The 27,809-nt window shown below is 37.9% G+C and overlaps 1 protein-coding gene across 2 annotated transcripts; it reads right to left on the minus strand.

Annotated features, from left to right (window-relative positions):
- On the minus strand, positions 1 to 26,875 carry LOC121414218 (nose resistant to fluoxetine protein 6-like). Of its 2 annotated transcripts, none has more exons than XM_041607314.1 (16): positions 26,695 to 26,875; positions 23,320 to 23,606; positions 21,036 to 21,199; positions 19,927 to 20,008; positions 18,893 to 18,998; positions 16,345 to 16,565; positions 15,141 to 15,323; positions 12,756 to 12,849; positions 12,006 to 12,098; positions 11,026 to 11,182; positions 9,237 to 9,316; positions 7,272 to 7,373; positions 5,894 to 6,050; positions 5,025 to 5,211; positions 3,681 to 3,823; positions 1 to 1,808 (listed from the first exon to the last, which is right to left on the minus strand). In XM_041607314.1, the coding sequence occupies exons 2-16, from the start codon at positions 23,576 to 23,578 to the stop codon at positions 1,680 to 1,682; spliced, it is 2,157 nt and encodes a 718-aa protein (XP_041463248.1). In that variant the 5' UTR covers positions 23,579 to 23,606; positions 26,695 to 26,875; the 3' UTR covers positions 1 to 1,679. The 2 variants fall into 2 exon arrangements, with proteins under 2 accessions (XP_041463248.1, XP_041463249.1); XM_041607315.1 differs by lacking the exon at positions 26,695 to 26,875 and adding an exon at positions 26,514 to 26,601.
- Between the last annotated feature and the right edge of the window lie 934 nt (positions 26,876 to 27,809).

The raw sequence follows: 27,809 nt of genomic DNA on the forward strand, positions 1-27,809 counted from the left end.
TAGCATATTCACAAATAAAAGGTGATGAATACATGTACATGTATTTCTGAAATTATTTCAAAATTCCATAACACTACAGTGATTTTTGGCTACTTTCTCAAATAAAAGCAAAAGCAGCCCCCCCCCCCTGATCTCGGTCGATGATTGCGCAATTGCGACAACAATTGGCAAGCAGATTACACATGATGTAATCTCTAAAATTCAATTATGAATAGTACCAAAAAAAAACATTTTTCAATTAATCAATTATGCTTTGAATATCAAGCCATTAAAATATAATTTGCCTGTAAATCATTAAATATAGCCCATAACTGCTAGATTTTTTTTAGAAACTCTTCGTACATCTGGGATTATTATCAAATGTATATGAAAAGATGGCAATATCTTTTGAAAGTGAAGACCTTATTCTTTTTTTTGCTTGAAAACCTTTTTTGGGGCTTGTCAAATTTTTCCTTGCAGAAAATGTGCCCCCCCCCCTTTTGGAAAATCCTGGATCCGCCCCTGGGAACTGTATGAGGAATGTGCTAAGATCGAGTTGACAAAACTCGAAATTGCTACATGTTACAATAAACTTCCCACTGCAAACATTAACACCCACTGTTTTATGCAGGGATCAATAAAATGGCGCTAAAGAATTCAAAAGGAAAATGGAAGATTTCCTTTTCTACGTGGATATTAAAAAATAACCATGTATCTATCAACAAACTCAAAATGAAACGACAGAATATGTTTTGACATGAGCCTATATGTCTAGAGTCTTGGCACCAGTATTTGATTGTCAAATTTGCATCACAATACGAACATTCATATTTGACAATTTCTAATCAAGAGGCTTTAAACTACATGTACACATAAGTAATAACATGTTTACAATCATTCCATGACACTTGTTCAAGCGACAATCGCTCTGGCATACATTTGACACACTGATGGAATGACCAACTCCAACCCCGGATTCAACATTGTACTATACCCGAAACCCATCAGAAAACCCTTTTGCAATACTTAAACCTACATCTTACATGAAATAAAGCCTGTTGCGACTGTTGCAAGAGCAAACGTCGTGTCAATGTATCCTAAAAGTCAAACATAACAGGCCATGAATCATAACAGTTCCATGGCAGTTGCTCTGAGGGAAAACCTTCATGTTATGCCAAACACAAAGCCTAACCTCAAAAAATTAAAAAACCCTCATCCTTACTTTAATCTGAACCAAAAAGCGAGGTGTGGTGGTTCTGACTCTCGCCTTGTAAACAGAGGGTCATGTGTTCGAATCCCACTGCGGTCTGGCGTCCTTTGGCAAGGCGTTAATCCACACTTTGTTACTCTCGACCCAGGTGCTGAATGGGTACCCGGTAGGATGTGGAAGCCATTGTAGCTTGTCCAGTACTGTGTGCGCCTCACCGGCGACTGACTGGAATACTCCCTAAGGAGTGGAGGATGTGCAAACACTGTGTGCGGGAATGAGTGATTGAATCCGATGACCGGGGTAATAATATATCTGGAAAGCGCGTAGACACGTTGTTCCGATGTATTAAGCACTATATAAAAGTGGATTATAATTTATTAATAAAAACATTAGGATCCTAATCATAACCCTATGCCCTCTGAGATATTTTAAGACCGGAGCAAATGTCGCCTGAGCATATGTCGTGTCACCATCTTGAATACACATTCAGCTATTTGGTCTTCTTGTCTGTTGATGGCATGATCATTCTTTCCAGGTTTCCAAATGGGAACTCGATTGCTACTGCCATCAAGATAGCAGCCATGTAGCCAAGGGCTATGAAGGCAGCAACCTCGAATGCCTGCAAGAAAACGAACAAAATAATACAGAAAACATCCAATCAGGTGGGGGATGGTAACCTATACAGTGCGACCCAGAAAAAGAAAACCAGGCCCCCGTCTTACAAAGAGTTGCGCATGATGCGATCAATCACAACTATGGACAGCCAGCAACGTCAATGTCTATTATGCCTGTTTGTTCAAAATATTTTCGAACTAGGATGTGTATTTGTGGATTCATTGTTTTCTTGAAAATTCACTGTGCTTCTCTTTGTTTACAAAGGACATTGTGCAAATTTCTAGTAAAGAAATTATGACATTGATGGATTTCCACAGTTACAATTGATTGGATCGATCGTAAGTATATTTAAGACGAGCCCCAGGATTCCCATGTCTTTTTTTCCTCAAAGGCTAATGAATTATATTTCATTTACATAATCATATAATTCAATTATCCCTCTTTACTTTGATACCTGATATGTGACGAACACTTCACGCATTTATGAGCAAGACTAGTTTGAGATTTTAATGCCAAATCCAGATTGCGCAGAAAAATTGGACAAGATTGCTTTGTGATACGACGACCATGCTTACTCCAAGATCGGCTCAGTATTTCTTGTGTATTTGATGTTAATTTTATCTCACTGATCCCTGAAATGAGAGTGGATTCAGAGTCACATGTGAGTTTCTGCGAAAATCCTTTCTGATGTCTCAATATTTCTTTGTCATCTGCCATACGTGAACAATTTGCTAAGCTGTTGGTTTCAAATTAGTGATGAGATTCCACTCTTGCTATGAGTATCAAATTAATAGTGAAAACATTTATTAATTGTGAAATCTATCCCTGAAAACGGGTTTCCTTTTTTGTGGGACACACTATGGCAAGCTTTTGTCCACTCCTGTGAACTTTCACAAGCCAAGTACCATCTTGAGCCAAGTGCCATTACTTGGTTTGAGAAAGTCAGTAGGAGGAGACTAAAGCTTGCCATAAATAATTGTTCAGGTTGGTAAAAGTTTAAAATTATGCAATAAAATAAGTAGTAATAATACTAAAATAGTAATTATTTCCCAAACTCATTACTCTGTCACCTATCACACAAGAGATGCAACAAAACCTCAAAGTGTACAAAATTATGTTTAAAAAATATCTTCAAATTATCTTTACTAATGCATCGTTCAGTTTATGCTCTCTCCCATATGTATTCCACACCTGGGTGCAGAGTGACAAAGTGTAGATTGACGCCTTCCCAAAGAATGCTAGACAGCGGTGAAATTCGAACATGTCACCCAGGTGTTTACAAGGTTTACAATGTTAAAGAGAAATGCCAGAAGTTGCAGTAAACACTGATTTCATGACAGTCTGTAAAACCAGGCTTAATTGTCAGAATATCATCCAGGATCTAGATCTGGTACAGTTACATAAACTGAACTTTGTGAAATCTTGAAATATACGCTGAAAAACGTTCACACTAAAGAGCACCAACACAGATAGGCACACGTGGGACAGTGTATTATTATTGCTGGAATAAAGAACCGACGGAAGTGACCGAATCCGCGCTTATTTCTCAGCAATTACACAAATTCTTCCAGAATCCTTTGGCACATATGTTTTATTCATACAGACAATTGGGTGGTCATTACATTAGATTCTGTAAAGAGTCATTTTGAGATCGTTACCAAAACTGGAATTTATCTTTAATAAGGTGAGCGTCGGAACCACTACACCAAGATGCTTCCCCCATGAGTATTACTACAGTATCACTACTGTGATAAGAACAAAAAAAATAACCATGCAAATAATTCTAATAACAACTTGTCCTCCCTCCCCCCCCGTCTGAGCCTGAGTCAGCGTGAGCAAAGAGCTCAATGGGTGTAGTAGCTAAACAGAGCCTTACCAGGGTATAGATGGAGTAGAAGTAGGTGTTGGTCAAGTTGTAGCCGTAGATTATAATGACTATAGGATGAAGAAGATAGGCCGAATATGTCAGGCGACTCATCGGTATCCACAACTCCCAACTCAGAAAGTCGTTGATCCAACCTGGATATCAGAATAGTAACAGTGTAAATATAAATGTAATAATAATGACATTACATAGAAACAACATAGATTTATGAGGTGCTGGGTGCAATACAATGTGGCTGGGATCCAAACTCACGTCCCCCTGATTAAAAGGCGACATGTGTAACCACTAGACCACGACACCCCCACATGTAGTCACAGTCGTGTTTTTCTTTTTGGGTTGGCAATTCCCCCGGACATTGAGGTACGCGCCCAGGTGGGATATTCTGGGAAAAACCTGTTGATTGTTGCAAAGGTCTAAGGACGTACAGGGAGGTACAAAAAAAATGCGAGAATATGCTTGAGGAACACCAAGGCAATACCTGAAATATTCAAGAGGCATAATTAAGTATTGCCCTGTATTTTCAAGTATTAACCATATATCCTCAACAAAAATTATCGAGGTGGTATTTACCAACCAGTACTTCCCACTCCGGCCAATCATATCAATTACACCATATGTCCATTTATATTTTTCATATACATTTCTTTTGGGGGGGATATATTCATAAATAAATATTTACACTTACCTTCTTGTCTTAGTTTGTTTAATGCTTTATCATATATACTTATATGTCTTTTGCACATTATCGGTTGTTCCCCATTCTTTTCCCTTTTTTCCCCACTCTTATGCACAAGTTTATTATGCCTTTCTTTGTAACCTGTTTGACCCACCTCTCACTAATTCTCTTGTTCGTCATCTCTTCCTCATACCCTCTGTCACTGTTTTGTTCCAGATCCTGTTTGATGTTGCCTGCCTCATTATCTTAATCCCTCTTGGCTTGAGGTCTTTCTTTGGCCTTACACTAACTTCCCTTTGTGTCTGCCAACTCCTTTTCTTTCATCCCCTTCACTAACCTGATTGATCTACTCATTATTGCCCCTTTTGTCTTCTTGTTTCTAATGTTGCTGTAGCTTGTCTGTGGTCTATATTATGGTTGTTCCACTTTATATGTTTGTCAGGATCGAAAGCGTAGCTCCCTTTTGACTTTCCATTTTAACTGAAGCAAATCAATTTGCATTTGTTGATGCAAGTAGCACACCATCAATCAGTTGCAAGAGCAGGACTTTCAATTCATTTGGGGACCCAAAATTGACCTGCGATCGATTGCAAGTTCAAAAGTCACACTCAAATCTATGTAACACCCCCCCCTCCTCCCCTGAATGGCTCAGAACTCACCTCCGTATCCATAGTGACAGGCAAACACAACCCAGGAGAGGCTGATGGCCCAAGCAAACCGACATAGCGCCATGTAGACGGCGTTCTCCGTCGTACTAAGGGGATGATTGTTGTAACCTCCGTACAACCCGTATACCACCGCCATTCCTACGGCTGAAGCAACACCCCATCCTATCACCACAACATACTGTTTTTTGAAAGAGAAACATAAAACAGTGATATAATTCAATCTTCTAGGACCCAGTGGGTGCTTCATAGCTGTCTGTAAGTTAAAAGAGGCTTTAAGAACGACTGGTAAACCTTTATTATGCTCTCAATAATCACCAATGAACACTTAATGGTCAATATCAATTCTTGTAATTATTATTTCATTATTTCATCTGTAAAGCGCACAGATATCATATGCGCTATATTATTTTTTATTACTTTCATTAAAGTAGGCACTTAATACTGGACTAAATTATTAGTGTATGCCATAACATAGGGGTATCTGAACTTAAAGTCTGCCTAGTCCATGTTTTTGTATGTTACAATTGAAACCACTTTAGGGGCCAATCAGTTCCACGCATTCCTTTGAAATACCAGTTTCTATAGTTTTTCCCTTGTTATATACTACGGGTTGCATTAAGGTGGTCCCTCGATGTGCAGTTCACCCTGACAAAAAGTTTTCAAAAAATAGCTCGAAAGATATAGAAAAGCATTCAATTAGATTGATAGCAAACTTGTTATAAAAATTGTGCATTTGTTATTATTACAAGTCTTTACGAAACGAGCCCACGTTTGTTCATGTAAAGGGCTATTTACATGTACTTCTTTCACAAATCGATGTGAATGATGACATCACAAAGTGAGAAATGAATTGATCTTACCGGATGCAGTTTGACATTGTCTTTCTTGATTTTATGAAGAAGGTATCCCATTGCCATGCCAACCATATAAGGTGCAATGCGGCAGTAAGGTTTAGCGTAGATCACCTGTGTAAAGGATTGGCTTTGATCCGTTGGTGGATTTGGATTTGATGCATCACTGTGAAGAGAAGAGGACACCGAATGTAAAAGTTACACATGTATAAAAGCCACACAAGAGAGATGACAAATGCAGCCTTTATGCGCAGGTGGCCCTTATGCATTAGTTCTTGTAATAAAGTGATCCTGGATAGAAAAATATGATATACTATCGAATGGCCTTAACAACAAAAGTACCATAGCGCGTACAATATTTGAATACTAATTTGACATTTGCAATAATTACCACAATATTCAAGATAAAAAGGGAAATTAATTATTTAGGAAAAAGGTATGTCTTATGAAAGGGAATATTTGAAGCCAAGAACACTGGAAGTATTTCTTATTGAAAGAGGGATAGCATTCCACGTCTTGGCAGCTGCTACAGCAAAACGCCTTGAGGGGAACATCAAATATATTGCCCACAAACGAATCATATTGGCCCGATTCTTTAGATGCGGGCAATATGGTTCTTTTAAGGGTAATATATATTTGATGTTTCCCTGAAGAAGAGACAGTCAATATTTTTATTATCCAAATCAGACATCGAGAACAGAATCATGAAAATGGGAGATATTTCTTTCAAGAATATGGTTCTACTTGTCATGTTTATATCGGGGGCCAGGCTCTGCACTTTACCATTATAACATACTTTCTTGGGGTTCGAAGCCTTTGGCTTCTTGGCTACTGCCTTCTTGGTCGCCTTCTTGGGTGTCGATTTCTTCTCTTTCTTCTCAGTAGTCTTCTTTACTGGCTTCTTCACTTTCTTGGGTGCTGCCTTTGCCTTCTTAGCGGCGGCTGCCTTCTGCTTTTTCTCCTTCTGGGCTGCAGCTTTCGCCTTGGCCTTCTCCTTCTTAGCCCTCTCCTTTTCCTTCTTGGGCTTCTCCGCTGCCTGTGCCTTGGCTGCTTGCACATTCAACTTGAATGACCCCGAAGCACCTTTCCCCTTTACTCAATATAAGATCGCGTCCCTGGGGACACATTTCCAGCACCCGATCCAGTGTTATCTTTATCATGAGAACAGACGTATATTGTTGTTCTTTTGAGAATACAGCCCTTTCAGTCTCTGTCTACTAAAATATGTGAATGTTAAATATCTCATATTCACTTTGGGTTTCAATTTTGGTAAGAATGAACCACCATCAACAAATCATTTACTTGTACGATATGCATGCATATTGACCACAGCTTCAAACGAGTTCCTGTAGTCATAGTACTTACATGTATATTCCATTGCACTTACAGAAAAAGAACAGAGAAATTGTGTTTTGCCATAAGTAGACCTGTAGTAACTGAGCTGACCACACAGATTCCAAAAAGACTAAGCAGTCCAAGTAATGGTCGCCTGAAAGAAAAAAATAAAGGTCTACATGTATATACCTTACAGCAGATACAAACCATTAGCGCAATCTCGAGTCCTCAACTACTCATACCTGGCCAGTTCCTGACCCATAATGCTAGTGAAGTCTAGTAATATAGATCCACTTGAATGATAACACAAGGGCCACTTCCATTCACGAGTGGATACCATGCGCGACCATGGGGTCTCGAAAAGCACCCTAAACACGTAATTTCCATATTCTGAAAATGCACCCCTTAACAAGTATTGGCGAGTGAAACCCTACCCTTAACAAGAATTGGAAACAAAACGATACTATTGGCAAATATTCCCTGAAATGAACCCCTAAACAAGTACAGGAATGTTTTATTGTTACGGGTCTTTCGGTCGTCGGCTTAACCTTATTTGGTTTAGTACGACCCCACCTTCTACACCTCGTGCAAATCGGACTCTAAACACGAAGTGTTGGGGCAAAAAGGACATCCTTTATAAAACATTTTAATTTTGTTTTATCATCCCCGCAAATTCGACCCTAAACACGTAATTTTCCTAGCGAAATAGATACCCTTTTTTCATTATTTTTGTGTTTTTGACACCCTTATCACGTTACGTACGTAACGTGCCCTATCGTAAAAGACATCCTTTTTACGTGTTTTTTTGGTCGCGCATGGTATCCACTCGTCAATGTAAGTGGCCCCTCCGGGCCAAGTAGCAAAACAATTTAATGTCAATTTATTCTCTGTAGTATTAGTAGATATCTGAAAATGTATTTTAAGGACTATGTATTTATTACATACAGACAGTGAGAGACCATACACAGTTCATTCCCCCTTTAAAAAAAAAAAAAATATATATATATATATATACATATATATATATATACAATTTGCACCTACTCCAGTACAAATATACACAACAGATAACAGTACTGTTTGTACAAAGAATGAATGATGTTTAGAGTCCATCTTATCAAACAGAGAATGTGACATAAAACCCATCTGTATTTAGTCATCATACCCAACATGAATTTGTTGTAAGGAGTACTAGGATTCTCGAAAGAGAGAGGGAGAATGGAAGGAATGAGGGAAATAATGAGAAAGTTTTAAAGATGTATAGAAAATGAACTAGAAATAGGCATATCAGTAGGAATAGAAGTGGTAATGGCAGTAGTAGTGGTAATATTACTAGTAGTGATAGAAGTAGGAGTACTAGTTTTATCATCATTACTACTACTACTATTATTACTATCAGTAGTAGTAGCAGCAGCAGCAGTAGTAGTAATCGTAGTTATAGTGGTAGCAGTAGAAGTAGTATTAGTCGTCGCAGTAGTAGTAATAGAAGTATTTATTGTTCGTAGTAGTAGTAGTGGTAGTAGTAGATGTAATAGTAGTAGTAGTAGTAATAGTAGTAGAAGTAGTAGGAGAAGTAGAAGTAGTATTACTAGTAGTAGTAGGAGTAGGAGTAGCAGTAGTAGTAGTAGTAGCAGCAGCAGCAGTAGTGGTAATCGTAGTTATAGTGGTAGCAGTAGAAGTAGTATTAGTCGTCGCAGTAGTGTATAATAGAAGCATTTATTGTTGGTAGTAGTAGAAGTAGTAGTGGTAGTAGTAGATGTAATAATAGTAGTAGTAGTAGTAATAGTAGTATAAGTATTAGTAGTAGAAGTAGAAGTAGTCTTACTAGTAGTAGGAGTAGTAGTAGTAGTAGAAGTATTAATAGTGGAAGTAGAATTAGTAGTAGTGGTAGTAGTATAAGTAGTAGTATAAGTAGTAGTAGTAGTAGTAGTAGCAGCAGCAGAAATGTGGTACTTGTATACCTACATGTAACAATAAGCCTTACTACGAAGTGTATTATAATACATGTAACTCTCACCTGTGTAGTATGATTAGTAGAATAGGACTGATGATAAAGAACTGCATATCATTAGCTAGATACCATACCCAAGCAATACACTGAGAGTGAAGAGAAAACCAAAAGAAATATGTGTGGAGGCCCAGTCGTATTGCTCTGTGCAAGCCTTGCGGTTGAGTTGTGGTCGATTCATTAGAGTAGTTACATATCGCAATAAGCACCCCCATATCCTGGGGCCAATTTCATAAAGCTTGCTATAATAACAAATATGTTATAACAGTTTAAAGGTATTGAAATCCTTCAATTTAATTGGCTGATAGTATACTTGTAATTAGAAATGTGCACGTACATGTATTATCATTAGAAGTCTTCATGAATGAGAACAAGAAGTTAATTCAAAATGAAGAAAAAAAAGAAAGGCTTCCCTCCTGTACATGGTATATATTTGTTTCATATGAAGCAAGGGACAGGATAAAAGAAACAGAATTAATAATAACAATAACATTGCTCATATAGTGCATAAGGAGGTAATATCATCACGTCTCTGTGAACCTTTAAAGAAGAAAAGAAGGACTTAACCTGTTTACCGAGGAGCACAAAATCAATGATAGGTACATGTGTATATGATGCAGTATTTGGTACCCTGGGGTACCAAATAATAATCCGCCATTTTGTTGAATTATTTATTTTATTTTTTGCGCTGTACCCTAGCTGGGTTACCAAAAATGTGTACAAGTATATTTTAATGTTTTGTACAGATTTTTTTTTCTTTTTAGTGATCTGTAACAATTAATGCATGCAAATGATAACTTTATTCTATTTGTTTACTATTATTGGCATAAGATTGTATCAAAGAAAGGAAATAGGCGCTGTGATCATTGTCCCCATCATTGTCATGATTGTCGCACCGATCGTACGACTGTGATCACCATGACAACAATGTAACTGTACACTATTACAACATGAGATGGCGCTGCACAACGCCGTACCCCGGGGTACTACGGTACCCCGGTGTACGGCGTGGTGCATCATATGCCTTTTCACATCTTATCTTACAAAACGGAATTTCTTCAAAATGGACTTAAATGATTCTACAGTATTAGCTTGCTTGACAGTATCAGGTAAGTTGAAAGAATGATCACGTAAGAACCAAGTGTTAAAGAGAAATGCCAGTAGTTGCAGTAAACACTGATTTCATGAGAAAGTCGGTAAAACCAGGCTTAATCATCAGTATATCATCGAGGATCTAGATCTGGTACAATTACATAAACTGAACTTTGTGAAAGCTTGAAACCTACGCTGAAAAATGATCACACTGAAGATCACCAACACAGATAGGCAGACGTGGGACAGTGTATTGATATTGCTGGAATAAAGACCTGATTGATATTGCTGGAATAAAGGAAGTGAGGGAATCCTCACTTATTTTGCTTATTTCTCAGCAATTACACAATTTCTTTCAGAATCCTTTGGCACATATTTTTTATTCATACAAACAGACACTTGGGTGGTCATTATATTAGATTCTGTAAAAAGTCATTTTGAGATCGTTACCAAAACTGGAATTTATCTTTAAATTTTTAAATTACCAGGAGAGATTTGTCATTTAATATTACTTTTCTTAGGGGTACATATTGTTCAATGAGTAAGATATAATATTAGAAGTAATATAGAAGTATAATAGAAGTAATATAGGATATATCACAAAAATTGATTATGCTTACATCATTATGGTAAAAGTTATTGATGTACGATATAGGTAAGATATAATGAGAATATAGGATATATCACAAAAACTGATTATGCTTACATCATTATGGTAAAAGTTATTGATGTACAGTAGGTTGACCCACCAGTCCCGAGAACAGAACGGGTCCGAGACGTTGGACTGCCAGATCGGTCCTGATCCCAGATAGGGTTTTAGGAAGAGCCAGATCAAAGTGGTCATACCCAAAGCAGGAGTTAACCTGTTTGGCGAGAGAGAGAACAGAAATAAAACATGCTTGTTGCATGTACATGTAGGTCTCTAACCATTGATGCATTCAATTAGTTTACCAACAATCGGCATCCATGAACTAATAGAACGCCGTCTTCGTCCTGGCTTCGGCTCATCTGGTACTGGGGTCACTTGTCATGTACCCATCACACACCTAAAGGAATACAGAGACCGCGCCTTTTAACAATCTATTGCCCCACGCCTCTGGACATACCTCCCTTCTTCACTCTATGAAAATGACAACATTGAACTCTTCAAATCGTCCGTCAAAACTCACTTATTTCTGCAGATGTGAAATAATTAGCTTAATTGGATGATGAGCCTGCACGATGAATGTTTTGAACAGAAAAATGGTGCCATATGAATGCTGTTGATCATCATCATCATCCATGAACTAATTTTTACACTCATTGGAATGTTTGCCAGAAGTTGATTTCTGATTTGAGACATTTGATTATCAAAAGAACATGGCTATAGGAACACATTAAAACATTTTGAGCGGCAGTGGAGGCGTCAAATTTGTCGAGGGTCAATTTGACTCCCACCCCTTGAGTTGAATACGGATTAAAAGGAACGATATAACATTCCATGATTTTTGCTCTAGATCTTCAATTTCAATCATAATAAAAATGCTGGCTGGCTCTTTTAGAAAACATCAAATACATGCCCTTTAAAAAAGAACCTTATCACCTTTGCTTCAGACTCGTGCCAGTATGATTCTCTTTTGGGCAATATATTTCATGTCACCCTCAAGGCTAGTTTATAATGAATTTAAATAAAACACAAATCCTTACCTCCAGTACCGGTGGAAATAAAACCAAAACCAAGGTAGCTTTCCGCCGCTCTTTGCCATCCTGCCCAAAGACATGTAGGCAACCAGCAGGCCGCTAAAATTAAAGTATCACAATTATAAACTTTTGTAACAAAGATATTAAAACCCATTTTCAATGTTTTTTTAAACCTGTTTGAAACTTACAAGGACCCCCAGTTATACAATAATTACAGATGAAAAGGGAGTCTTAACCACTAGACCACGATGCCCCCACTCTTCTATCATATCTTTCACGTAAAAATCCTTTCGCAACAATAACCTAATCATAAAGGCACTCTCTTACCTTTTCATGAGTATGGCTTTATTAACTAGGAAGTGCCGTGGCCGAGTGGTCTAAGGTGCCTTGCTATACATGGAAAGTCCGGGGTTCGATCCCCGGCCGCGGCACCTATGCCCGTGAGCAAGGCAATTAATCTGCAATGCTCTTTTATCCTCAATTTTAAATAAATGGAAATGCTTTATTTGGAACTAGGTGTGCACTTGTTATTAAGAAATGTAATCTGGTCCATAGACATTTGGCCTACTGAAGCATTTCAGGTCTCCAAATAGGTGATCTTCACACATACAGGTTTTACTGCATGATAATGAAAATAACACATATTCATTCAATCAATTATCGGTTACTTGAACTGGATGGTCACTGTACAAAGCCTATGGAAATTTACAGAGTTGAGTATTCAAGAGTTTATAATGAAATTCAATCCAAAATTACCTGAGAAAGAAGAAAGAATCGACCGAGAAATAAGCATTAACCACTGCTTGAATCCCAAACCTGCTGGTGTACTGGAAGGCATACAATGGATTCCCTGTAAGAATGAAAATAATGGAAACAAATTTATGACACGTGGAGCGTTGTGGCCCAGTGGATTAGTCTTCGGACTTTGAAACAGAGGGTCGTGGGTTTGAATCCCAGCCATGGCGTAATTTCCTTCAGCAAGAAATTTATCCACACTGTGCTGCACTCAACCCAGGTGAGATGAATGGGTACCCGGTAGGAAGAAATTCCTTGAATGCTTTGAGCGCCTAGGCAGCCCAGGTAAAGCCGGGGTAATAATAATAGCAGGGCCCGCTGGGAGAACAGTTTTCGGAACTGAAGCGGCTTCCCTGGGTAAATATACCTACATGTATATTATTATTATGATTAATATGACACCTAGATAGATCATTGTGATTTGATTGTTTGTTTGATATCGTTCATTCAACCCATTGTGCAATGATGTCATCAACCGTGCAATTTTGGATCCAGACGATTTTGTCCATTGCACTCGCGCACCGAGACTGCAGCTCATGCACCAGCAGTGCGCATGTTGTAATGACGTAACAATCCAACAGACCAAACTCGCACTGCATGAGCATGTTTTGCATCAAAATTCATGAATTTCATCTGAAAAAAAAGACACATTTTTTTAGGTGTCATATAACCTAAATAATGAATGTTTTTCATTTGTGCAATGTACAGAATACTTCATTTGGTGAAAGATGAAATAATGATCCATTTAACTCAGCTATGCCTCGTTGAATGGATCATTTCATCTTTCACCTTATGAAGTATTCTGTCCATTACACTCATAAACATTAAATATTTGTATAATGATAAAGAAATGGGGTATATGTACTACTCCATCCAGGGGCGGATCCAGAATTTTCCAAAGGGGGGGGGGCACACATTTCCATCCGAGGAAAAATTTGACAATTGTAACGGCATATTTGCATTACACATTTTAATTGTTCAAGGGGGCACAGGCCAGCTTTGCCCCCACACATCATACTGTACAACTTCATCTAATCTAATGCCATTCTGTTCATCAACGACTCGTCTAACAGCCACTTGGTCCAATAATCACTCCGTCTAATCGACAGTTCATCTATGATCATTTCGTCTCATGATTAGTTGGTCTAATGCCCAATTTTTTTCAGCCATATCGCCCAATTAACACCTAGTCCAATTAGACTGAATGGTATATGAACTAAATGGCTACTGGACCTACTGGTTATTAGACGAAAAGGTGAGTGGACGAAATGGCAATTAGACTATGTGGATAGTGGACAAACTTACGGTAGACTACATGATAGCAGAAGAGTTGGTCATTGGACAAATTTACATTAGACCAATTGGAAATAAATATTCTAAAGTGCAGTTTTAACGACTTAGACCATTGTCAAACTCTGTGCTCAACTATGGGCAGTCGAATATATGAAAATTGTGTGTTTGCTGTGCTCTTTCTCCATGCTATAATGGCAAAGAAAAGTAATTCAGTTATGAATAATCCTAGTAACAGATAAGCTGGAATCTGTACTACTATATACTTGTGTCACAATTGGTTATCTATGGGGAAAACCAGAAATTTAGACCAGAGTTAAAGGGGAATCCAGCCTTGGCCATAAAATGTTGTGTTGGGAAGAAGAAAAATGAATTAAACAGAATGGCGAAAGTTTGAAAGAAATCGGACAAGCGATAAGAAAGTTATAGCTGCTTTAAAATTGAGATCACTAATAGTATGTAGATTTCAAATTGGCAACTGGGTAAGTAAATTATGACAAGGGGCAAGGACAACTTTCCCATAGGCCATGTACTTTATTATCAGGGATTTGTGGTTTTCTCCTAAGTACCTATTCCCCTGGGGCAGTAATCTAAATATAATCCTGGTAGTATATTGTTTTATGTCCTCATGAAAGAAAAAATATAATTTGAAATAAAACTTTAGGGAAAAATGACATTTTAGCCATAATATGTATTGGAGTACATGGAAGAGTAGTCCTTGCCTTACATCACTATGACATCCCATATGCAGCCAATTTGAAGTCTCCATGGGTATAGTGATTACCAATATTTACAACTTTTAAAAATTCATAACTTTCCTGTTGTTTGTCCAATATTGTTCAAACTTTCACCTATTAACTTGTCTGATTTTTCTTTTTCTTATAAAAACAAGTCTTTATTTGGGTTGGATTCCCCTTTAAATTTAACACGTCTCAAAAATACGAGCCACAGACACCAAAAATGAAGGCTATGTCATCGGTTCCCTCAGCTCCTGCAAAGTCCATACATGTATGTCCATTCTACAAATAAAATACACGGACAAGAAATCCAACTTACCAACAATACCGGCCGAAATCATGAAGAGTGGCACATGACCCAAGATGACCCAGGTCATACTGATGACCCGGATGCCGTTGAGGCAGCCTATACCGCCCTCTCCGGTCTTTGACGAGAGCAGCTTCTTGAGGTTGCGATTAACAGCAAAACACAACAGGAACTGCTGCCAGGCCCTGGTGCATGCTACAAAAAATAAACAAAATAGAAGACTTAAATGACAAGTCCCAACAAAAACTTGATTTTAATAAAAAGAGAAAAATTCAACAATCATAACACTGAAAATTTCATCATAATCGGATGTAAAATAAGAAAGTTATGACATTTCAAAGTTTCGCTTCATTTTACAAAAAACAGTTATATGAACGAGCCAGATACATCCAAATGAGAGAGTCTATGTCATTCACTCACTATTTCTTTTGCTTTTTATTGTTTGAAATAAGTTTCATTCTTCCCTCAACACATGGAATTCCATTATTTCAACATTTTGTGCTTCAGGCAAGGAGGTCCTAATCGTCAAATTCGTAAAAATTGAAATATTGTATAATTCAAACAATAAAAAACAAAAGAAATAGTGAGTGAGTGACATCATCAACTCCTCATTTGGATGTAACTGGCTCGTTCATATAACTATTTTGTTAACAATAAGCGAAACTTTGAAATGTCGTAACTTTCTTATTTTACATCCGATTTTGATGAATTCTTCAGTCTTGTCTGATTTTTCTATATTGATTCAAATCAACATTTTTCTGAGGTAGACTTGACCTTTAACGATATCTGTGACATAAAAATCATCATTTACTTCCAATAGAAGAGTATAAATGCAACACATGTTGTATGGGATATAACTGAGATGCTGTTCCCAGTCATTTTATATTTCACTATTTTTCAACACCAAATGATGACTGAAAGAACTGTACTTTCTCAAGATTAATTAAATCAATTTCTGACATTCGTCTTTCATGTCCATCACAAAAGGTAGTTTGCTAGTGCGAGTGCTATTTTACTAGGCATTTATAGTCAGGTCACAGAAATCAGTCACAGAGCCACACAGATTCTAGAACAAACAATCTGCAGAAAAAAAACAGAAGTGGAAATAATTTATGGTCAGGATTTCAACGTTCGCAAAACTCTGTGGATCCACACAAAAATCCCATGCCTGCAGACACATGTAGTACACGGTGCACTTGTAACTGTATAAGCTCACCTGTGGGTGTCTCCTCCAGGTACTGCACCTCCATCTCCCCAGCTGTGCCCCTCCCCTCATCCCCTGAGGGGCTCCCAACCCTCTGGTAAGGGTACACGTTGGTTGTCCTGTTGATAACCAGCTGCCGACTGGTGGGCGGGGCCTTGTAGTTGACGGATCGCAAGGTGGTATCCAGGAAAGCCCCAAGCACCATCAGAGTCCCTAGTAGGCCTATGACTGCCCTACGGATCACAAAGAATGGTGCTTTTATTTAAATGGGGAGCAAGCTGACCACTGTTTCACGTAGTTTTTCATTGACTGTGTGTTATAAATAACTAGTCTTTATATACATTTTGAGATAACCATCTATGATACAGAGAACGAATTAATGAATAATGAATAAATGTGGAAGCGTCGTAGTGTAGCACTTCTGACTCTTGCCTTGCAATGAAAGGGTCTTGTGTTTGAATCCCACCATGGCCTATCCTTTTAATAGCGAAGCATTATTCCACAATTTGCCACTCTCCACCCAGGTGTTAAATAGAATCCCAGTAAAATGCGAAAGCCTCTGTAGTATGCTTAGCATTTAAAGGTATTGTTTAATTTTGTGAGCAGCCGATTTAAAAAATTCTTAAACCAAGATGAAACATGTGTACAAGTGCATGTATTAGAGCTAATAAACCCTGAAAACAACCATTATTGAGAATGAAAAGCTAAAACTACAAGGCAAACCCCGATTTTGTAAGTAGGTGTCTTATAGACGCCTAAATAGTACACATAAATGTATGGGATGAAATTAAGATGGTGTTTCCGGTCACTTTATATTTCAATTTTTGAAGCACTAAATAATTATTTTCGAACGCAATTTTTTCTGGGCTTCATTTTTGTAACATATCACAGACACAGGTGATAAGTTTGACCTTCTAGCTCAGATTTTTTTAAAGTCAAACCAATGTTAACCAATCACTTCTCTTGGAACTCTGGCTGGAATGCTCCTCCCCAGGGAGTGGAGAAAGTGCATACATTGTGTGTGGGCATGCCGGGATCCGATGAATGGGGTAATAATAATTGCGATGTAAAGCATATACAAACAAAGCGTTATAAGCTCTCCAGAAATGTAATTACTATCATTATTATTATAAGCCTATGATTTTCTTCATACAGACAAAATAAAATATTTTGGGGAGAAAATTAATTGCTTTAGCTACAAGTACTTGGTAACAAAATCAGTGTGGAATGAATGAACTGAGTGCTGAATAAGCCAGTTTGGAGTTCCTTTCTGCGCATGATCAAAAGATTCTACGCATGATCAGAGGAAGGTCAATTGTACCAAAGTGGCCTGGTGGTTTAAAATTTAATGAGATAAGCACCAACTTTGATGTTTTGATTATTCATATATTCTTTTCAGTTGTGGTGTTCATTTACATCCACACAAAAAAAAACAATGCACAGTTTGCCAAGGAAATTGTGCAACATGCTATGATATGCATTCAAAGTAGGAATGCAACAAATACCTTCATAAAGTGTTCATTGGTGTGCTGTTCTATTCACCTGGTCTATTCAATTTCTTCATCCTGCTATGTAAGGCAAGCTTACGTAATATCTTGCTTTGAAATATGCCTATCATGATGAAGCTATTATGCTATTATTCAAGTGTGCCTCTATTACGAGACTACACCCCTCAGAACGCTGCATGTTGGGTAATGGTCCTAGCCAGATATGAGTAGACGAGGACTTGAGGTGGAGCTATTAAGACTCCAAAGGGGTGTTTCACAAAAATAATGACTCATACTTGATTTAAGTATCAGTCGCACTTAAATACAGAGTTGTGAGTGGTACGAAAGGCTTGTGTCATGAAAGACGCGCACTACTGAATATCTAGGATTGCGCGTTGCATATCATGTATGCATCAGCGTTTAAGTGCAACTTACGTCATAATTAAATCTTTGTAAAACATCCCCCTGGTTTATTTCTGATTAAAGAGTTGTTCAGATAAGGTTAGTGAATTGTCAGGAAAAGAAAAAAATGTGACAAAAAAGTACACAGGATTCAACTTCTGCATGTCCTACACTGTACCTCAGGGTGATGCTCCCCCTTCCCCCCCCAAAAAAAAACAGCTCAAAAGTTCCTTAAGAACTACAACTAGAACATACCAAGTAGGTGAACCATTCATAAAGCTGTTTCACAAATGACTTTATTCACGACTTGCAGCCCATTCTTGGGCTTTGATTCCCATACATGTACCTCCTTGAAATATTAGGTGTATTCAAAGTTGTGATTCTTCTTTTAATGTCAAAAGCATTCAAACATTCTCAATTGTGGCCAAGGTGTTTCATTATATATGAACCAACTCTGCAGTTCTCTTCTCTCGTGCAGCAATTTTATATTATATTTTCTGTAGCACTATTGCAGTCAATATTCAAGAAGACTTTCAAACATGTTGAATTATTTACCTACTCATATCTTCTGACTGACATATATTTTGTATTCTATTGTTCATTTGTTACCATTTTCTATGAATAAAAAAAGCTGAAAAATGTTTTTAAAAAGTATGCAAGTTTTAACTTACATCGTTACAATAAAACCAACAGTATCGTACGGAGCGGGTGGATCCTGTGCACATAAGACTGAAGAAGCATTCACAGCTGAGATATCAAAGGGAGCCTCGACTACATCTGTAAAATATCAATGAAAGGAAATCCAAATGAAAATAGAAGTTATTTAACGGCCTTTAGCTAATTAGGGGAACTTTCAAAAGCGCTTTTAAATGATGTATTCATGGCGGTAAGATTGGAGATATATTCATGTATAATTGCAGCTACAAGAGCAAGCGCATGTGCTATATTCAACAACTTTTGGAGCCGAAAGTTTCGGCAAAGCTCATTTTCAATGGCTGCTATAGGTCAGATATTCACCGAGGTATGCAAAATGGCTGGCCACGTTAGACAGGTGGACACTATAGACAGGGTCTAGAACACACCAATTTCCTGCAGTGGAATTTGAAGTGGCCACTGTATTACAGGTGACCACTATACACAGGTGGCCACTATTTACTGTACGCAACAAATCGTTACTGCATTGCATTGTAATGAATACTATTAACTCTTCATGCGTTCACCTGTAAACCTCCTTTGTGTTGCATTATTTTAGGGTCTCATTCACATTCGTGCCATGAGTCACAGACTCCTAACAATAAACCTGGCCATGGTATTGTTTGTGAGGAGGGTTTATTGATTTTATCCTCTCATTTTTCAATGAACTTCCTGGCTGTGATCAGGATGTATTGATTTTTGGGAAAACTCAACGATTCTGTAATTTGTAAACTGCGATAATCCCCCAGATAATCCGTCGAACGCTAAAGTAATGTCGCACGCGCGATCGATCGGTACACATGTACGGTATACAAAAGCGTCAGGCTATACATTGTAGCTAGGCACACTCCGGGGCATGCAATTGTTCGAAAAACAATGGGACAGAGGACGTCTATGGGAAATGTGTGGTTGTGCAAAAATGCGAACGAAACACGGCTACGGATGTGCAATAATGCGAACGTAACGCATGAAGAGTTAATTGTTTTTAGTAGTACTAATAAGACCTACTTACTAAGTAGGTCTTGCAGAGCATAGAGTACATCTGAGTCTGAGCAGGATTCTGGAACGCACACTCCCCACATCAACTGTGTTTGCTGAAAATGAGATGGAAATCGATCATCATCATGAATACATGGTATCAAATTAAAAGCAAATAAAATCTATTCATAACGAATATTATATTACCAATTGAAAATTCAACCCTTTCCAGGTGGCAAACTCATCTGCAAGTGCAGACCCAGATTGAAACTTCAAAAAGTAGCTTGACCCCCAAAACCAGCAATAAGTTGCCGGGGGGAAGATACTCTGTAAACAGGTAAAATAGTAATTTGGTCTTCAGAAAATAAAAAATCAAAAAATTGGCTTGAAAATCTGAAAGAGTAGTTCTTCTTCTTACTAATGTACAAATAAGCTGTAAGGATAGGATACAACAGTTCGTCTACCACCATTTGTTTCCGGACTACTTGGAAGTTTCAGTGGGATGTGTAAATGCAGTGTGCACATCTCGTGCTCTCATGAGCGAATTAGTCTGGTCTGTTAGCGTAAAAAATGCCCTACTTGTGGACACGGTGGACAAAAGAATGATTTTTGCTCCAGACCTTTGTTTATGTATAAGAATTAAGAATGGGGTATGCTCCAAAAAATCTGGCTGCAGGAACAGTGAAAAAATGGGTAAAAATGTCAGAATTTATGAGTTCAGATTTGTCTGATATATATACTAGCGCTAGTGCAAAACTCAATAGCAGTGTATTATTTTGCATTGGATTAGTTCTTGAATTCAGACCCTTTTTGAATCCCCACTCTGCCCCCAAAGACTTCGAAACTTGTTTTCTCCTCAAATTCTTTCAAACTCTCGCTGAATTTCTTATCCATTCAATCAAGTAGTGGTGGGGATCACATAAATTGTTGATCAATCCTGAAAAGTTATATGTCATTTCAAAGCTTTAGATGTGCTCTTTCAAATCCAATAAAAATCTCAAAATCCGATAAAAACTCAAAATCCATTTCGGGCGACTTATCAATGGTTTTGGGGTGGCTGACCAGTCACAAATTAAAAAACAAAGATGACTTTCATTTTTAAATTGAAATCAAATTGAAATGTAGTGATATAGGCCTACTTACGCCTGTAGGACTAGGAACTATGGAGCTGTTTTGGGGGAGCGTCAGATGAAGATAGGACATGCAGAAGTTGAATCCTGTAATGCTCTTGCATTCATCATAGTGCCCCATCCACACTGCATTGCCAGCCAGTAGACCAGACTCCGGCTTCCCAAACGAGTCCACCACTGCATTCAAATTCGGGTCAAAAAAACAATTTAGGGGGCTATTTTTCATAATCATTGATTGCCTACATGTATATCAGCAACATCGGATAAGCTTTTATAGAGTTGCCAACTAGTAGGATGTTATCCAATTTAGTACAATTTTGAAGGGGAAAGTGACACTGAAAAATATTTTCGCACTAGAAACTTTTGAGACTTGTAAGATTTCTGGTACGTTTTTGAAAATTTGAACGAAAAATGGGTTTCTACATGTAGGATTGAAAATACGATGAAAAGAAATAAATAGGATTTTTTCCACAATTATGGTTAGCAGCAATGGCAGCTCAAGTAAGTAATACCAACACATAACTCTGGGGAGGGGATTAATGTATTAAAATATATTCCATTATTATTGCGCGATGTAGCATATTCGATCAGCTAATGAACCGCAAACTTATTCAGATGTATTCACTGCTAAAATAAATGCCGATTATTATCAAATTTAGTGATATGACCAGCTTCTTTCCAGATCTGGAAATAGCAGCATAGAGAATAACCTTACGTTTTCATTTGATTCGAACAACAAAACATATATGATTAAACATAAAGAAGTGAATAAACCTTAGGTTAAAAATTATATTGAATGAAACATTGAAGTCTTTTTTATGACAGCAGGGCGCTGGTGGAAACATTTTTTTTTTACTGGGGGTGCCGATATAAATCTTACAAGCCAAAAAAAGGTTTTCACAACAAAGTGAGGGTTGATTTGGAGAAATATGACAAGCAAAATAATAAAACATGCAGCATTGACAGAGAAAATCTTGGAGCACTTCAGCACTCCTACTTCCCAAGGCCATGCAGGACTGTAATACCCCTTTCATAAACCCATCCTCCAATTAGCCGCCTAAGAATAATGCGTATAATTCAATATATATTGCGTTCACAAACTCCGAAAATAATCCGCACTATGTTTATGAGCGCCCCTCCTAAAAAAGGCGGATAATCGTCATGACAACTAGACACGCCCCCTCCGATGCGGTGGTGCTGGAAAAGGGTGACCTTGTGACCGCACCATGGCAATTATCCGCATTATTTGGAAATGCGTTCATAAAGTCAAAATCTGGTCCTGATGCTGCTATTATGCGGATAATAGCAACATCAAAATAATGCAGATTACTCTGGTCCTCCTCCAATTTTACGACCAAATTATGCTGCTATTAGCCGCATAATTGGGTTTATGAAAGGGGTATAAGTTTGATCCTATCATCTGGAATACAACCAAAATCCTGCTGGCTACAGGGCCATTATAAATTATCTATCATACCAACAAAGCTGACTCTAAACTGACAGTACAAGCTTTCATCAGTCCGGTCCCCGTAACAAAAAGGTTAGCAATTCGGTGGATTCACAAAATTGTGTACCGTCTATCGGTTTCAGCGGACAGGCCAAAATTTGCAATACCTCATGGGGAAAAAGTTGACATCTGTTGCGCGCACTAGAACCTACATGTAAGTGCATGAATGGGTGATTTCAAGTTCAGTGTTGACCTTTAGGTGTTGGTGTTGGATCAATTTTTACACGATTATAACACCAAACATAAAATGAGGATGGTCCTGAAAAGTCACTCACTAGTTGTTGAGATGTTAATAATGTGATCTGGATCAGTTTTACAAACTATGAATAAGTTTTGGAGCTAGGGGAAGCAATCGAAATTTCAACACTAACACCAACACCAAGGCCAACACAGAACTTGAAATCACCCACCGCATGCGATTATCCAGCACTGGCCGACGCGGATCTGTTTGGGAGGGTCCAGGAGGTGGGAGAAAAATTTGCCTGCATATTTCTCTGCAAAATTTAGACCGTTTTTGGTGAATTCTTGCCATATATTTTTCATTTTTGAAGCATCACAGTCACATTACAGTACACTGGCACTGTGTGCTACCGTCGCCTGTGCGCAATGTCGACCCTGAAGTTAGAGATTTGGCCTATATACCGAATTGATTATACGCTTGATTTTTATGACTAATTGAACATTGTGGTCAGTGCAATCAATCATAAAGAGACTCTTGTACAATGATTGCTAAGCTTTGTGATAAGGGGCCCTGAAATCAGTGTGGTCTGACATGGGACTTTCAACTCACCCTGAAGAAGCTCAGAGGTCTCTGCTGAAATGACGGCAGCCAGTTCCGTCTTGCACTTGCCGGAGACCTCACCCTGGACATGGGGCGTCATAGGAGGGCGCCCTGCGGTGGTTAACTTCAGTATCATGTCAGGGGTCATGAAGCCGGAGGTCACTTGAATGCATAATGCCGTTATAATAATGAGGGTGGGTATGATCAGTTTAGTGCTGCATGACGAGAGTGGCTGGAAGAAATGCTTGTTGGAGGATATAGATATCATGGTGTATATTTGGAATGTTGTCTCTGGCCTGAAAGTAATAAAAACACATAATTATTACCTAGCAGAATTCATGGTTTAAAGTACTAGTTCACTGCTACCATCCTGCCTGTGGGCTGTGGGAGTGTGAGGAATCTAATTGTAGATCTATACAACACACATTAAAAAAAAATCATTAAAATTCCACTTTTGGAACCAAATATACTAATTTCCATACAGTTGCAATCTATTTTTCATTAGTAACATGGGGATCATTTTTGTATTCACCGGAGCACTCAAAACTTGAATTTTGGGTATATTCTTGTGTAGGCCCTCTATTGGTGGAAAGTAAAATTTCAAAAAATTGTTATTGGATTTATTGCAAAAAAAACTATTGAAATACACGAGTGAAAGTTTACAAATAGAAAAATAACAAAATATAAAGTAAACATTATTTATAAATAATATAAAATACAATTTACAAAATTCATACAGATGAAGAAGAGTAGTAAATATCAAAGGCCATAACATAACTACTACAATGATATTGTCATTTTTCAGTCTCTGTTTTTAATTTAGAAAAAAAATATTGAAAAGACTTCAATTTACATGTAGTTAAGAATCAAGTTTCTACGTAATGGAAACTGGCAATGTAAAAAAATCAAGCATTTGTCCCCCAAAACAAGAGAAGATAAGCCAAATATTGCCAACCTTATTTTACAACAGTGAACAGGGAATGGTAACAGGGAACAAGGTTATATCACAACCTTGTTGACTGAATGAGTGGTTTAAAGGGGGAGCAAACTGACACTTTGCGTTGTCTGTCATTCGGTCCATGAAATAACCAACTATAATAAACCAAAATCATCCCAGTCCCCCTTCCCACCTCCTAGGCTAGCCAATCTGAAAGCCACTTTCATTCAATTTTGCATTGCAACAAGTCCCCTAATGGTGGCTGCACGATAGCGAGCCGTCTGTGTACGAGTAGAAATTTAAAAAAAAAGTTAAAAAACTCCTCGAAACAGACGGCTGCCAGCTGTCTACCTCTCACCATAACTTGCATGCTCACTGCAACCATCCTGCCACTTGTTCACTGCTACCACCCTGCCTGTGGGGAATTTACACTGTAGGACTATGGATTATGGTATGCCAATTCTGTACAAAGCACACACTTTAAAAAATCATTAAAATATCAATTTTGTTACCAAAATTACTAATTTCCATACAGTTGCAATTTATGCTTTATTACTAATAAGTTACTAATAATATTAGTAACTTGGGATTGATTTTTGTAATTGTATTCGCCAGAGCGCTCAAAATCTTGAATTTTGGGCATATTTTTTTTACAGAATGAATGAACAAGGTTATTATATAACCTTGTTCTCAGTTATATCTTCATGTGTGACAAAATAAGGGTGGCAATGTTTGGCTTATTTTCTCTTTTTCTTTGGGGCAAATGCTTGATTTGTTTTACACTGACAGTTTCCATTAGACCTGTTAATTCATACTGCTTGGCTCTTATTTAAATTTGATTCTTTATATCATTTTTTCTTAATTGAAAATAGAGATCAAAATATGAAAATTTTCTTGCCATATTACTTTCCACCATTAGAGGGCGTACACAAAAATATGCCCAAAATTCAAGTTTTTGAGCGCTCTGGTGAATACAAAAATTATTCTCACATTACTAATGATAAAGAAATTAAAAATGTATGAAAATTAGTAATTTTGGTCACAAAGTGATATTCTAATGATTTTTTAAAGTGTGTGCTCTATACAGTGCGTCCCAGAATAAACGAAACCGAGATTTAGCGATCATTTATCATTACTTAATCATAAATAAAATAGACAAATGACCTACCAATTTAAAGCTTAGAATCTCCTCTTTCATCTGATATTACTTAGCTTATTTCTTATTCACGCATGAGTGAGCAAAAACAATGTGAAGAAAGGATACCAAAATCTCATTTGGCGAGGGGTATCTGGGTTTCAAAAAGAAAACCACATTTCTGAGAAGTTAAATATCTGCTCTTTAATTTGGTACCTCAATTACAGAAAATGGTCAAGAAATAAAAAAGTTCTGGTCATTTGAAATAAGGCTTGCATTTCCATAATTTCATGAGATAAACGTGTTTTCACCGGTTTCCCACAGAAGCTTTCACATGGTGAACAAAAGATTCAATGCATGGCTGATCGTCAACAAAACGGAGTGTCGAGTGAGTTTGAAAGCCAGCCTGGAGAACCTCTTCATTTTATGAAATTATTGAAATTCAAGCCTTATTTCAAATGACCAGAACTTTCTTATTTCTTGACCATTTTCTGTAATTTAGGTATCAAATTAAAGAGGAGATATTGAACTTTTCAAAAATGTGGTTTTCTTTTTGAAACCCAGATACCCCCCGCCAAATGAGTTTTTGATATCCTTTCTTCAAATTGTATTTGCTCACTCATGCGTGAATGAGAAATAATGTATGTAATATCAGATGAAAGAGGAGATTCTAAGCTTTAAATTGGTAGGTCATTTGTCTATTTTATTTATGATTAAGTAATGATAAATGATCGCTAAATCTCGGTTTCGTTTTTTCTGGGACGCACTGTACAACAGCATTGGCATACCATAGTCCTACCTGTAGATTATCCACAGGCCAGATGGTTGCAGTGAACAAGTGGAATGAGTGATGCCCTCTGAGCTCTACTTTTATTAATAATTAATAATAATGGCAAGAACATTTTCATCTCTAAATTTCTGTTTTTTATTGAGAAAAAAATAATTTTTAAGGATCAAATTTAAAGAGCCAAGTTATTATGATGAAGAGCTGTCATGGAAACTGACAGTGTAAAAAAAATCAAGTAGGCCCCTAGTTGTCCCAAAGAAAAAGAGAAAATAAGCCAAAGATTGCCACCCTTATTTTGCCACACACGGATGGAGATACAACAGACAACAAGGTTAAATCATAACCTTGTTCATTGAATGAGTGGCCTGTCCATGCCATGGCAATGAATCAGCAATCTGTGACTGTGCTGTGACTCCTGTCTCCTGACATCGCATTAAAAAGGTTAATGGACATGCTCATCCGTCACTCATCGGACATCGCATTAAAAAGGTTAATAAAAATAAAATCGCCTATTATAAATTTCACCTCACAATCTGCAGCAGCCAGAGCGAACGACATCAGATATGTGTCTCTATCGTGAACAAAATAAGTTAGCTCATCCAACGTCAAAAGATTCTAAAATCTAGCTACATGTAATAACGTTTTATAGTCATGATGAATCCGTCGCGGCGTCGTCGACTTTGATCATATATGTAGATCATGTGACCGATGACCGCGATCGGGTCACCTGACCTATCATGGTCCGTGACCATATACCCAGTAAGCGATGAATTCCAATAACCGGAGTTAGAAATGAATATTCATTATAAATGACGTATCCTATCATTTTTCTATCATATTCTTCTTGGGTTCGTATATCGGTCGTATACTATACGGTGGGATATTGACGTGAAGATCTGAGCTAATCAGGTGCACTGGCTATAGGAAGGGAGGGGGTCCGGGAGGGGGTGGGGGCTGTTACCCCAAATATTGTTAAACCCGGATGGGGGTGGAGGGGGCTCCACTCCTTGGTTTTTATATAGGCTTATCCCATATAAAAGTGATGCATTCAACCCTAGTTGGGGCTCACGGTGCCCCCTCCCCCAGGGTTCAATGACCCATATCCGGGACCCATAGGCCCTATTATATAACCCCACAACACAGTAAACCTAAAGCTTCGTTGGGCTTATCCCCATCAACCCTATGGAGCCTCAAGGCTCCTTATGCTGTATAATGAATATTCATACTACGGTTATTGGGATTCATCGCTTACCACCAAGCACGCTGCACGTTGAAAATCGTTTGCAGGCGGGTATCTTTTATTTTCCCGGTATTTCATAACAAGACAGGGGTGGCGGCGGAACGCTTTTCGTTAGGGGGGCAAAGTCTAAAAGGGGTACTTTAAGTAAAAATTGGCGTTTTGGAGCAAACGGATAATTTCACCATGAGCAAGGGGCGGAAATCTGAGTCCCCAAAGATAGGGGACCACCGGATCAGGGGTTGGAATATTTGCCCCCCAAAAAAGTTTTCGGCGGGCACCCCAATGAAAATGTTAGGTTATATAATTTCGACCAAAATAAATTTGACGAGTAAAATGAAAAAAAAGTTATCACCCCAAAAGTAAGGTCATCTCGTCAAAAATACATGTTTTAATTATTTCG

The sequence above is a fragment of the Lytechinus variegatus genome, chromosome 4, assembly GCF_018143015.1.
Source record: "Lytechinus variegatus isolate NC3 chromosome 4, Lvar_3.0, whole genome shotgun sequence".
NCBI classification, from domain to species: Eukaryota; Metazoa; Echinodermata; class Echinoidea; order Temnopleuroida; family Toxopneustidae; genus Lytechinus; species Lytechinus variegatus.